Source organism: Leuresthes tenuis, unplaced genomic scaffold (genome assembly GCF_036924035.1).
Source record: "Leuresthes tenuis unplaced genomic scaffold, fLeuTen1.0.hap1 SCAF_1, whole genome shotgun sequence".
NCBI classification, from domain to species: domain Eukaryota; kingdom Metazoa; phylum Chordata; class Actinopteri; order Atheriniformes; family Atherinopsidae; genus Leuresthes; species Leuresthes tenuis.
In genome coordinates, this window is record NW_027325355.1 from 18,759,046 (window position 1) to 18,772,629 (window position 13,584).

Sequence of the window (13,584 nt, forward strand, 5' to 3'; positions counted from 1 at the left end):
CAAAGAGAAGTCGATCATAGTGGGGGAAAAACAAGGCACATGCATCACTCTGAAGTACAAACAAAGCCCGAAGACGCTTCACAGCTGGAAACTACCTCAACTTTGTAAACCTCATTCATCTTTCTCTAGTTTCCAGCCCTGACAAAAGGAATTTATTTACTCCTGGGCATCTTATCTTTTTATCTACAGAGAAAAGCAGGGAAATAGAACTTTAATGATAGAATAGCATGGCTGATATTAGCAACAGATTTCCCATTGATTATTGGGGAAGGCTGTGTTTTCATGTTTGTGTGATAGCTTTAACCACCTTTTCTTTACATTTCTCTGTTTGTGTCCAATAACAGAAAACTGAATTATGACTGATGCATCTGAACTGAGAAACCTGCTCATGTGAAGAAAAAGACATCTTGATTCTGCTGCCTCGTATTAACCTCTTGGACAGATTTGGAATGAAAGAGGCAGAGCTGCTGTTGTGACAGCTCTGAAAAATTCAAATGTTCGACACACTCAGCCTGATGTTGTAAGTGGGTCAAATCTGGCCCACAGAGGAAGGGGATTTTTCTTTTTAAATTTTCTTTCTTTTGTTAAACCGCAGTTCACACGATGCCGCTTTTGGTTACTAATGCAGTTCACTGTGGAGTGGAGCATTATTTAAGCACCAACTCATCCACTGATTTTTTTTTTTTAGAGACTCATTGGACAACACATCCTCCATTTTTGAATGAGTTTCAGAGGCATCAAAACACGTTTCAGAAGTTAAACTCCTGCTGTTGTGAAGGCCTTGATAGGAACCTATAATGAGCACTAACACTGTGTCTTAATGTGTGGCATGTTGTCTTTTGTCTAACTTAGAGACACTGAAAGATAAGCATCGCTTCAACTCTGCAGCAACACTGAATCCACTCACCCTCAGACACTGACCATGTAGTCTCCCCAATCTCCCAGGTCAATAAGTCTTGTGTGTCTCCAATACAGTGGAATTAAATTGCGTACATCACGACAAAGGAGTCGGGTTGCACATAAGCAACAACCCCTCCCAGCGTATTCCAGCCTCATAGCTGCATTTCCTGTCACTGCGAGGTTTCACCTCATCCGCTGTGCATCTTTAGTAATGGACTACCTGCCAGCAGTCAGTCAGTATAATGACATTCAGTGCTGCAGCACGTCCTGGACTCTCCGTTCCAAAGATGAGAACTCTCTTCATTTCCTCTTTGGCTCGCCAGAGTTATTATTACTTGGCTTTGGTGTTTCCTCCATCGACTTTGAATTACCCCTTCACTGCTTTTCCTGCATTACAGTGAGGCTGAGTCGCTGTTAATCCGTTTGTGTTTGTTTGTCTCCGAGTCTTAAATTCTCCTTATTTGAGATCCCTGAAATAGTGAGATTTTATTCAACGTGAATCAAACTGCAGGCAATGCAAATGCAGAGAGATGAGTTTTTATCATGACACATTTTATTTAATTTGATGTATATTAACGCAAAGAATCATGTGATGATCATGCAATGTGTTTTGTAAAAAATGTCAGATGAATTAGCTGATTTCCATACTATATAGTATTAAGACTAATATCTAAATCAATGGTGTCACTTCTATCTGATGCAGGGCAAAATTAGCCTAAATGTTTAAACATTTTATGTCCACCTGGTGAGTTTAGATGCGAAATTCATCCTTTTTTCTCTTTTTTTTTGGTCTTTTGAGAAAAACTTCACCACATACCTCATTTGTGGGCAGTCTGGTGCTGTGCGATGAACATGTTATTGAGGCCCGATGACCTCATTAAAGCGCTGTAAAATAAGAACTTTTAGTTAAACTACTCTGATATGTGGTCGATAGAGTGACTTTTCTTGCCCTGGCCATGACATACTCATATTGATATTAGTTAATCCGGCTGTTAGGATGTAAACACTTGTGGTGTATACACATATGAGACATTTAGGCTGTATTTATTTGTAAAACACCAGTGTACCTTTCGAGGAGTCTTTTGCGCACCGTTTGATCTCACACAGCTTGCACAGAGAGCCAATCTGGTCTCTTTCAACTTGCATGCAAGCATAAAAAGCACCCATGAGTTTGTCTAAATCCGTATAAGTATGGGAAAAACATCAAATTTATCCCCCAAAGTAAGCAATCTCTTGAACCTTATAGATTACATGGCAGGTTAAGCAGCTGCAAATAAACAAGCGGGGGAGGCAGCAAACCTGCTTCTCACCATTATGCCTCTACTCTGAAGCTTAAATACAGACACGGATCAATTTAGCCGTTGTCTTTTTTCCCTGATTAATTTCCCCACAGAGTTCAAAAGATGTGAGGTTAGCACAGTATTCAACACCATGCTGGAGTCATTTAGTGCATGCAGTCCATAACAGAATCTACATGACAACACAAATGAGCTGTGCAGGCTCACACTGGAACAGTTTCGCACATTTAAAGAATTCTGATTGCATGAAACAGATGATCAGATTTATTCTGTTATTACACATCAAAATCAATTCCAAATCTTCTGAATATAACCATCAAGCCCTTTGCAGCTCGTCAACACTTTATATGACAGTTCACCGTCCTCTGTGAGAGTTTGCAGAGTTACTTTCAATACTTTTAATGGCTTATGATGAAATGATTATTTTAATATTCACACTGAAAATCAATCGGATGGGTTTGCTTTCGAATTCTTAAGTTTGATAAATTGCTTACAGTCTGGAAGGGTCGCCAGTCAATCACAGGGCCCATTGGGGAAATGATGAGATAAAAAATTGAAGAAATGTCATGTGGCAGAAAGGAGATGGAGGAAAATAGATGAATAAGAAATGATCAGACTTTAAGTGAACAGCCATTTACAATAAAGCAATAAAAACAAGCATGACATGCTCACTTCAGGTGCATATGTTGTTTCTACACTTAAAACAACTTTTGGACCCCCTCCCAACAACCTTTTTTAAAACATTTATAGCTTTTTTTAAGGATGGCCTACTGACCGTTGTTAACTGCTCTCTTCAGATGGGAGTGTTTCCCACAATGCTTAAGACTGCTGTGGTAAAACCCACGAAAGAAAAAATTACTTGGATCCCTCCTCACTGAACAATTAAAGGCTAATATCCAATCTGCCATTTTTAAAGAAAATTTTAGAGAAACTTGTTTTTAACCAGTTACGTGACTTTTTAATTTCTCACCACATTAATGAGAAATATCAATCTGGATTCTGGTCTAACCACTGTACAGAAACTGCGTTAGTCAAGATTGTAAATTACCTCAGATCCAGTATGGATAAGAACAAGGCCTCGGTTTTAGTGCTATTTGACTATTTGACCGCAGCCTTTTATATGGTAGATGGCTCCATTCTTTTAAACAGACTTCACAATTTTATTGGCCTTTCTGGTTCAGTTTTATAATGGTTTCAATCATATCTTGCAAATAGTGAATTATTTGTAAGTATGGAGGATTAATCATCCAAGCTATAATATTAATTCTGATGTCCCTCAGGGTTCAGTTTTAGGTCCAACACTTTTCGATCTTTATATGCTACCCCCTAGGAAATGTCATGAGGAGACATGGCATTCATTTCCATAGATATGCTGATGACACCCAGCTTTCCATGGCCGTGTCTCCTGATGAACCTGTGCCTATAGGCTCTCTTTTAAATCTTTGATATCAAAACGTGGATGGCAGAAAACTATTACAGCTCAACCTGAAGGAAACAGAAGTTTTATTTATTGGTAATGAAGCTCACACAGAGAAACTGGCAGCACATCTGTAATTACTGACAATGAATCCCTCTAAAACGGTCCAACATCTAGGCGTCAAATTGGACCCAGATCTTAGTTTTGAGCAACATGTTAAGACATGTTCTAAGTATAGCTAAGACTGTTTTTTTTTTTTTATCATCCTAAGAATATTACCAGAATGCGACAGTTTCTCTATCATACTCTTTTATTTCCTCCAGAATCGATTACTGGAATGCTCTACTTTCTGGCCTCCCTAAAAAAAACTAGCATTTCCTACCTGTCGCCTTCAGAATAGATTTTAAGTTTATTTTATTAGTTTTAAGCTTCTTGATGCTACTTGTCCTCATTTATCAGAACTGCTTTTATATCGTAAGCCTGTTAGAACCCTCAGGTCTTCAGGCCAGGGTTTTTTAATTCTTCCTAAATTCAGAACTAAAACCTTCGGTGAGACAACTCTTTGTTTGTATGGTCCATGTCTGTGGAACAATCTTCCTGAGGACCCGAGAAGAGCAGAAAATCTTGATGCTTTTAAAGCCAAATTAAAAACCCACCTTTTTGGCCTGGCTTTAGCACTTCATCAGTTCATTTTTTTTATGTTTTATATGATGGGTTCAGTCATGATCTGTGTGTGTGAGAGAGAGCAAGAGAGACTATGTTTGGGCTTTTTGGATTATTTTGTTGTTCTGTAAAGCACTTTGAGCTGCAAAGTTGTATGAAAAGTGCTATGTAAATAAAGTTCGATTGATCAAAAGATAGGATAAGCCTATAAAAGCCTATAAAAGGGGGCTTTCGCCTGTTTATGTGCTACAGATAGAAATAACTTCACAGCCAAGCCTCATGCACTTAACCTCTCTTTTAATGGCTCATTTGACCCTCAAAGTGCAGATGATACACATCTATACCATCAAACTCACGTTGCTGCGTGAGCTTAGTTGTGTGTAAGGTGGTCTGAAAGATTGTGTGTGTGTGTGATACCTCTGCTTTTAATTTGTGCAGGAAAGGGCAGCAGCTGGAGCCATCAGAGAAGTACATTCTCAACAGACTGGAAGGTGGGCGGAGCATGTTAACCATCCGCAACATCCGACAGGTGGACGGAGGAACCTACTCCTGCAAAGCCACCAACAAGGCGGGATCTCAGGAAAGAGAGCTTTTCCTCAAAGTGTTCGGTAAGGATGGTGACCATCACTGACGCTGGGCCTCACACAGTCTTTACCAAAATTAGAACCAAGGAAAAAAACAGAAGCAGCCCAAGATGACCAATAACTGTTGTTGCACTCTTTTCTTCTTTCTGTCCAACATAAACCCTCCTTTATATAGTATTGTTAAGACTTCTTAATGACTATTTGGAAATACTCTATAATGAAGCTAGGAACTACAACCATATGTTCCAAATAGTTGAAGCAATAGATTTCAATGATTTGCAAATCATCGTATAAATTTCACGACAACAATACAATCCATAAAAGTTTGGGAAGTAGCAGCAAAAGGTTGTTTCAAACTAAAAAAGACACCCAATGGAACATCTCACAGCTCATTAAATTAGGTCATTTACATGTTTGGGTGTTTGAAATAATAAAGAAAAACAAGACTTTTATCAGTAAAATCAGGGTGATCTCCACCACTCTGTGAGAGACTGTCCAGGCCAATTATTCCACTGGTCTTTGGATTGAATTGCTAAGAATTTCTAAGTTTAATCATCTGCTACAGCAGTCCTTAAACGATTCAGTTAATCCATGTATCTGTACACAGGAGAGAATTGATTGCACTTTAAAAACAGGCATGATTCTGCAGTTGAAATCACTTCATGGGCTCAGGAAAACAATTGTCAGTGAACACAGTTTGGTGCCTTCACCAAAGTTCCAAGTTGAAAAAAATTTCAATGAAAAAACTGATCTAACCTGGGCTAAAGAGAAGAACCGTCCAGTTTCTGCCCATTACTGCACATGGGATGGGTAACCTGTAGGTCTGTGAAGGCACTTTTATATTCAGGCGGTTCAAACTGTCTTTTTTAACTAATGTTTTGCATATTTATAGCCATGCAAAGCCAAACCACACTCAAAAGCAGCATTCCCAAAAACTGTGAAAACATTTTGCTCTTCCAAATGACATTTATCCGACTCACGGATGATGCGATGCAGTCAATTAGTTTTTCCAGGCTTTTGTGGTAAAATTTGAAAAAATTCTTAACTTCTAAAATTTCATTCTTGCCTTGAATCATTTCTAATTAGACACGGAGCTGAAATGATTGTGATTTGTGTTCTTATTTACAATAACCCAGCTGAAAGGTGGGGCTCTGCCAAAAACACAGAAAACTTTTTCTTTTTCCAAATGAAACCTAAAATAACCCAAATCCATTCCATTATCCAGAGATTCCAAATGTAATAGCATTGTCCGAGACTGTGGAGAGGGTTTTATGTTTACCCATAAAGTTTTATCGTGACGACTTTTACAAATTCCATTTCATACAAAAACAGTTTTTCAGAAGCATAAATGTCCAAACATGGCCCCTCAGCCCTCACCAGCAACCAGCGTTTGTGTGATCTATTTGTCCACAAAAGAAATATTTCATTTATTGCTTCATATTTCTGTTGCTGTAGCCCTCATAAAAAATTTCAATTTATATTTTCATAAACCTGCTGGCTGTTTCCTCACACATCACCCTGATATTCTGCTCATGAAAATATATGGGGGTCTTTGCTCGAGTCATCAACATCCTTTCGAGATGCGAGAAGCGCTTGTTCCTCAAAATGCACATTTAAATGAAAAAGTTAAGGGGGAGGAAGCAGCTCTGCTTTTGAATGCGCAGCAGAGAGATGGAGTTGTAAGTTAGTTTTATTACCCTTGACAGCGAATTTCCGGGTGAAAATATTTACTGTAAGCTGGATGAGATGAGTGCAGGTGTGTGTGCTCTTCGTTCATTGATAGTCGCCCCCCGTGAGCCCCAGTGTGTCACGTTCAACAGCAGTTCTCCAAAGGAAAGTAATGTCATTTTCACAAGTCTATGTATGAAGACCGATTACTACGTGTCACTACAGATGAGTTAAAGAGAGGGCTGATTGAAGCCTGTTCATTTTTGTTACACGTTTATCAGCTTCAGCACTTCTACATCTGAGGGCTCAGAACCAGCACAGTGTGCCTTTTTGAACAGCCCTTGAGCTGTAAATGCTCGAATTCTGTCAGTCTTCAGGGATTATTTCAACTTGTCTCGCTCTCAGGCTCAGAGGCATGTGTGGCTGTAGGAAACAACGCCACACTGTTGGGGAATATCTGCATGCGCTGCACCTCTTGGTTAGAGATGCTAACAGCGTGGCTCGAGGGACACTCCATGAGTTTCTCCACCAGTTCATCCCAAGCTGAAAAGATCTCATAAGTTATTCAGTGGATTTCCACTGAATTTTGAGATCTCTCAAAACTGACTTTAGGGCACTTGATAACTTTTTCTCTGGTGCCACCTTCACCAGCCTTGTAGTTTTGCACAGCACATTTTGTTCTAGTTTTCCTGGATTGCCCAACCAAAAGTGTTCTTGAATCCTTTCATAGATCCGTGCCTCTTGCACATATGTGGACAGTTCTCTCTGCTCCCTGGCTTGTGTTCAACTCTGACATTTGCCATCAACCACACACAGGCGGATGCAGGCGGATGTATGCTTCAATAGTGCAAAGTAGGAAGCTCTGGAGCTGAGCTGTGAGAGTTAAAAACGATGGACTGAACACCAAAGACACTGCTCAACACCATAGCCATTTCCTGGCTTGTTTTGTGTTACTGTATATTTTTGACTTTTTAGATTTTTTTAGAAATATCTTCTCCAGCCCGAAATATTGACAACACTAAACAACAAGATTTGATTGGGTAAGAATGTTCCGGCTGCCTGAAGCATCAACAGCAAATGTCAGGTTAGTGTAAAAGAGCAAAAGGCTCCTTTATAAATTCCACTATTTTCCAGCAACAATCAGCAGTCACACAGGGAAAAATCTATCATGGAAGAAGAAGAACTATCCTTCTCTCTGCCGTCAGAATCTTACTCTGCAGAACTCTGCTGCTTAGTAGTTTGAATTATTTGTTTATTTATTCATTTTCAGATATTTTGTCAGTAGTGTGTGAAATACAGCGTCTCCTTTAATGGCTTTTCATGTAATTTGAACAAGGCGGCTGAACACATCGTGGCGTTGTTCTCTCTCATATTCACTGATGGGTGCAGACTCCTGACATCCTATTGAAAGAAACAAATAAGCAAGAAAAGCAAATTGCTTCGCTTTTCACCAGATAGATTGCTCATGCAATAAAGTGAAAATCATAAAGTCGTGATGTATCGTGCGGCAGAATCTCCCCGACTGTGGGTTTTTCCCGTTAAACTTTTGGAACGGGCATCAGGGAAGACGGGGGAGAATCCAAACTGAAATTTTCGTTGTGTTTTTTTGCATGGGCTTAAACAACAAATACACACATTATCATTATCAGATGCAGTCAGCGCCATATTTCATTTTCTGATATCAGTCAGTGGGTGGGATAAGAGCTTTATGTAATGTCAAATATTCCTGCAGGGAGAATAAAAACACAGTTTATCTCCAAATGGGAGCTGTTTCAAGCTTGAGTTGGGTGAAAGCAGCTATTTTAAACAGCCTGCATTGGAAAAGAATCAACAAACAAAGAGTTGAACTGTACACTTTTCCATTATTTTTTTCCTTTTTTGACACGAGTAGGTTTTTTCAGAGGTTGCGGTGAAGATTGAACCTATTTTTCATGCATCGAGTGTCACAGCTCTCACTGTGAGTTGCTAATTTCTAATATTTACCAAGTATAATTGTGATACTTAGCCTAGAATTAAAATGATCAAATTGGATTATAGTGATTAACAGATGCCAGAGTACACTAACCGTCTTTTTGATTACAGTAGGTCAAAGAGAAACTTAGATTCACAAATCAGACAATTCAATTAAAAATGAACTCCACCCAGTAAAAACACCCAAAACTTGTAAATTCCCCATAGAGGGATTTTTGCACCGTGCTGGATGAGTGAGACATTTTCCATTAAATATTTGCATGATGAAAGCCATCGGTGGCAAAGCATCCTCAGATAAGGTGATGATGGAAAACTGGTTCAAACCAGTCTCACAACTGTGAGGAATTTGTGATACAAAACTCCTACAGGAGGTGTAATAGATGTGGATGGTGCTCACATCTTCCCCTCTGCAGAAATCACGGTAACAGTCATTTAGCCTCATTATGAGGCTTTGTAGAGACTCTGTCAATGGGTTGAGGTAATTTCACTTGTTCTCTGTTCGGTGTCCTTTTTGTCTCGACACAAAACGGAATCAAGCAGATTGCTGCTCTAAGATCAGGGAGAATACACTTGATGGTGAATAGGCTTTAAAGTGCGCTGATTTGTTTTAGAAACAAGTTAAATTCGATGTGCTTCCGAGCAAATCTGACTTGTTAAGACGTGAAACACGTTGGCTGGTTGTTTTTGTTACTGCTTCTCGCTGCAGTTCTCGGGGACCGGTGTTTGTGTTCATATCATTTTTCTGTGCTTTGATCCGTCACACCTGTTGGATCACAGCTGGATCAACGCAGAATTGAAGTCCAATCACATTCGTTAAAGCCCAATTGGAACTGAATTTTGAGGATTCTTTTTACTCCTTTTCTTTTGTGTGTTACAGTCCCTATTCACGTTTTTTTAAGAGCTGAACACACAGAAAGACCCAACAACTGACTCACAACATGGTAAAGATATTCTACATTCTTAATTGAGACCACAATAGGGGCTAAGCAGAACCTTTTGCACAGATCTCCTCATCTGCCACCTCCAGCTCTTCTGGAGGGACTCCCAAGGGGCATTCCAAGCCAGAGAGGTTTGATATCTTGGTCATGGGTCTGCCCTGTGGCCTTCCTCTGGTGGGACAGGACCAAAACATATCCTCAGGACATCCTGGCTAGACGCCCAGATTGCCTGTACTGGCTCCTTGTGATACCGAGGAGTGACTCTAATTTGAGCCGCTCTCAGATGATAGAGCTCCTCTTCCTATCCTAAAGGGTGAGCCCAGCCACTTCTTAGGGGCGTCTGTTCACAGCGGCAGAATGGTATAGTGTCCACGTAATTGCAGATGCTCCTATCATCGTGCCAGTCTCCTCCTCCGTTCTTCACCTTAACTCACACGCAATGCAAGCCAAGCTTACGCTCAAGTTTTATGTTTCCCTTCTATGCTTCATGTTTCTGACCCAAGTCTGAAACGGAAAGAATTTTTCAAAACTTGGTCGTCTTACAGCTCGAGGAAACAAATGACTCCTACGTCTGGTGGCAGAGGATACAGTTGTATGTCTTGCTAAGCAGCAGCAGGATGAACAGGCTGATGCTCATGAATAGCTGATGCTATTCCGATGCTCAGTTTCCCATGTCAGTTTGTGATCTTTACAGTATGTTTCCTCTTAAATTCTCCTCTGTAGAAGTTAACAAGAACTTGGCTAAGTTACACCTGCAATGAGCTTTAAGTGCCCAGTTCCTTCCTGCCTTAGTTACAAGAATTCTGGATGTACACACTCTTAGTTTTACTTTCAAATGCAAGGCTTTTTGCTTTTTTTACTCAATAATTTTGCTTCATGTCATTTTGGACCCTGTTGTAGGGGTGTCACCGATCGCAGTAACTGTGTGCAAAGATGTGCCTTCCTATATGAGGTTTTTTTACTCTCCAGTTTCCAGAGAGCTCAATTTTAATTAGCACAAACCACCTCTGGTATAATATCTGGTGGCAAACATCAGCTTCCCCCAACCCAGTCCAGTTTAATGATTCTTGTGTCATATTAACTGATAAAAAAAACTAGAAAAAGACCATAGATAAATAAATCCTAATCGTCGTGCAATTGGAGTTAACCAGTATGGTGGGTTTTAAAGTGCTTATATAGGTTCTGTTCCTAGATCATTGATCTGTTTACTGAAGGTGCTAGTGGGTGAAGTAATATGTGTATTAGTGTGTGTGTTTGTGCGACCCCATGTTTTGACAAGCTCCCCAAATCCCTTGGGATGGCTCCTCCACCCCAAGGTTGAAGCCTTGTGAAATTGCCAAACACTCTCAAGATTTCCCTCGGGCAGTGTTAAAAGCCTTCAGTACAGTAGTCACTATTTTCTTTTCCTTTTTGGATCTGATGTCACACTACTTTGGAAGCCGTCGGTTAAGGACTGGCATCCAGTGTGTGACGGCGGGAGGAAAAAAAAAAAAAGTAATCCATGATTCATGTTGCATGCTCTTTGCCCTTGACATGCATCGGGTGTCTGGGCTTGCTTAGAGCATCCTCTGCGGCACACTTTTCTGCACTTAGTACTTGCTCTGCACCAAACGTCAATCACAGAGTATTGGGGAGGCATCTCCCCAGACAAAAATCTATATTTATTCAAAATGAAAAAAGTGGAACAATGGTTTTGTGCCTGAAAACTTCAGCAAAGTCAGTTTTCTGCTGTTATCTAGCCCGTGGATTCTGTACACAATAGACTAGAGGCCATGCTTCCCTACTATATCAAACCTGTAAAGTATGACTGCAGTGTATAAATGATTTTGGCCTATACTGTCAGAGCCAAAGTCATGCATCAGCTCCACGGTATAGCCTTCATCTACTCTCCCTTATGAGTTACATCTTTGACAGTTTCCCTCCTGCTTTCCCTTTTTGTCTTCTCCCTCCACCCTCACACCTATTCCTCTGCTCTTCTGATCTATTATTCTTTACTCACTTATCTATTTCTTTTCTCCATTTCTCTTACCCCTGCTCCCTCGTCCCCTGTGGCCTCCAGTCCAGCCCCATATCACCCAGCTGAAAAACGTGACAGCGGTAGAGGGCAGCGCCGCCATGATCTCCTGTGTGGCTGAGGGCGAGCCTCTGCCTGACATTTCCTGGAGGAGAGCCAGTGACAGCCAGACCTTCGTGGACGGAGACAAGGTAGAAGCTGCCAGGAAGTCCATCTGGCTCTATGTATGTATGTGTGTGTGTGTGCTTCATCACATGGCGTGGGCTACACCTTCAGCGTGAGTGTTAACAAATAGGATTTAACTTGTGAGAGGTATGTATTAAATTCATTAAGTTAGCATCTCAAATGCGTAAGTTTCTTTTTAAACGGAAAGGAAAAGTGGCCCCAGCCATTTGCAGTTGTCTGCTAAACATGGGATGAAATTATAATCTACATAGAAAGCTAATCATATCAAATCTTTCCTCGCCAGCCCACCATCTGGGGCAGTAACCACACACTGTGGGCCCGTTTATCAAGCAGATACCAAAAAGACAGCAGTGAATAAGCACAGTAATTGAAAGTGACTGTCTTGCAGAAACGCCAGCATTAAAGATGATAATTATAAATAGTAAAATGATTAAAATGAAACTGCAAATGGAAAGTAAACACAAGTTTGTTCAGCAACATTTCGTTTAATTTCACCATGCTTCCATATTCCTGTAATATTAACACAAATCAATGTATATTCAACTGGATAATCTACACAGATGTTTAAAGAAGTTTTAAGCTGACCTATTTTTTGTCAGGGTAAAAAAAAAAAATGAAACATTTTAATCATTTGGGTGTTTCTGTTAAAAGTGTTAATGAAATGTTTCCATTTGACCACAGCCTTGTAGGTCAATGACATATCTGTTCCTATTAGGGAAATGATAGGTGCACAATATTTCCAAGTAGGTCTTTGATATCCGTCTCACTTTCTGTAAGAGTGGCTGTAACCTAACAGGAAAATCGTGTCCCTGCTCTCGTTTTATCCATCATATGGATTGATCTTTTATCAGTGAAAAAAGTGTTTGTTTGTTAATTGTACCAGAAATGTGTGAAGTGAGAGGGGCTGCTGGCTTTTCTTCAGTTCAGTTGTTTCTTTTTTACTTTGTTGGATATTCTGGAGTTATTTCGGCTCTGTTCCTGAGAGATCACAACGTGTCTGTCAGTTTGGCACAGCCGGTGGCTCAAAGCACTCCACTTCTCATGAGCTCCGGTCATCGTTGCCATGGGAATCGAAACACTTCATTGTTGCAGATGTAATGCAGCAGTGTGCTGAATTCATCCACAGATGTTGGGGAAACTGAAAATAAAAACCCTCTCACCCGAACAAACCTGCACCGGCGACACTGTTTTTGAACATGATCTCTGCTCAGACTCTTGAATCAGGCTATCGTCCAATCCTAATGAGTCTTTGAAAGGTTTCAATTCAACAAAAGGTGCCCGTCAAACTATCTCAGTTCAAAGAATATTGTGAAATCACTATTTTAGAGAAAAACTGAGAATTTGTGGGGGAAATCTGCGTGAAAAGCAGTCCTCATTGTCTCCCACATGGATTGATTGATCATAGTCCTTTCCATGCAATAACGTTATCTAAGACAGCTGCCCTCAGGTAGCATTTGCTTATTCACCTCGCAATCACACTGCTGAGATTATTGCCTTGAGGGAAATCAACTCGCGCTTTTATTTTGGTTCACAGTCGCCACAGAAAAGCAGCACGAACCTTGAGTTTTTGAGTAAACATTTCAGCTTACACTTTGTTTCCTGCTTTACCTTCACTCTGCATCATCCTATTCCCGTGGGAAATGCAAGGATACAAGGCTTTTACTGCTGTATATTACTCTCACAGCCCATTATATACTTTGTCCATACGAATGGCTGCTTCTCTTAAAAAGATAACGATATCAAAACCTTCTGTATTTCCACCAGTGAACAGGAGGACGAGGCCTTCACAGAGGCAGCGAAAAATCTAAATAAAAACAAAGATGGCAGTCGTTCCTTTGCTCAGAAAAAAGGTCATCGCACAGATAGATGAATGTGTGCACTGGCTCGAATCACTCGGGTTGATAAATCACAGCTGAGAATGAGAGTAAGTGCTCCTCTTCCCACT

The 13,584-nt window shown here is 40.4% G+C and overlaps 1 protein-coding gene across 3 annotated transcripts in view; it reads left to right on the top strand.

Annotated features, from left to right (window-relative positions):
- The window catches only part of LOC140311331 (neural cell adhesion molecule 2-like), a 281,107-nt gene that overhangs the window by 227,932 nt on the left and 39,591 nt on the right, over positions 1–13,584 (top strand). For all 3 annotated transcript variants that reach the window (XM_072388877.1, XM_072388747.1, XM_072388807.1), the window contains exons 7-8: positions 4,717–4,886; positions 11,499–11,644. In XM_072388877.1, the coding sequence (XP_072244978.1) occupies positions 4,717–4,886; positions 11,499–11,644 (316 nt within the window). The remainder of the gene's footprint in view (positions 1–4,716; positions 4,887–11,498; positions 11,645–13,584) is intronic.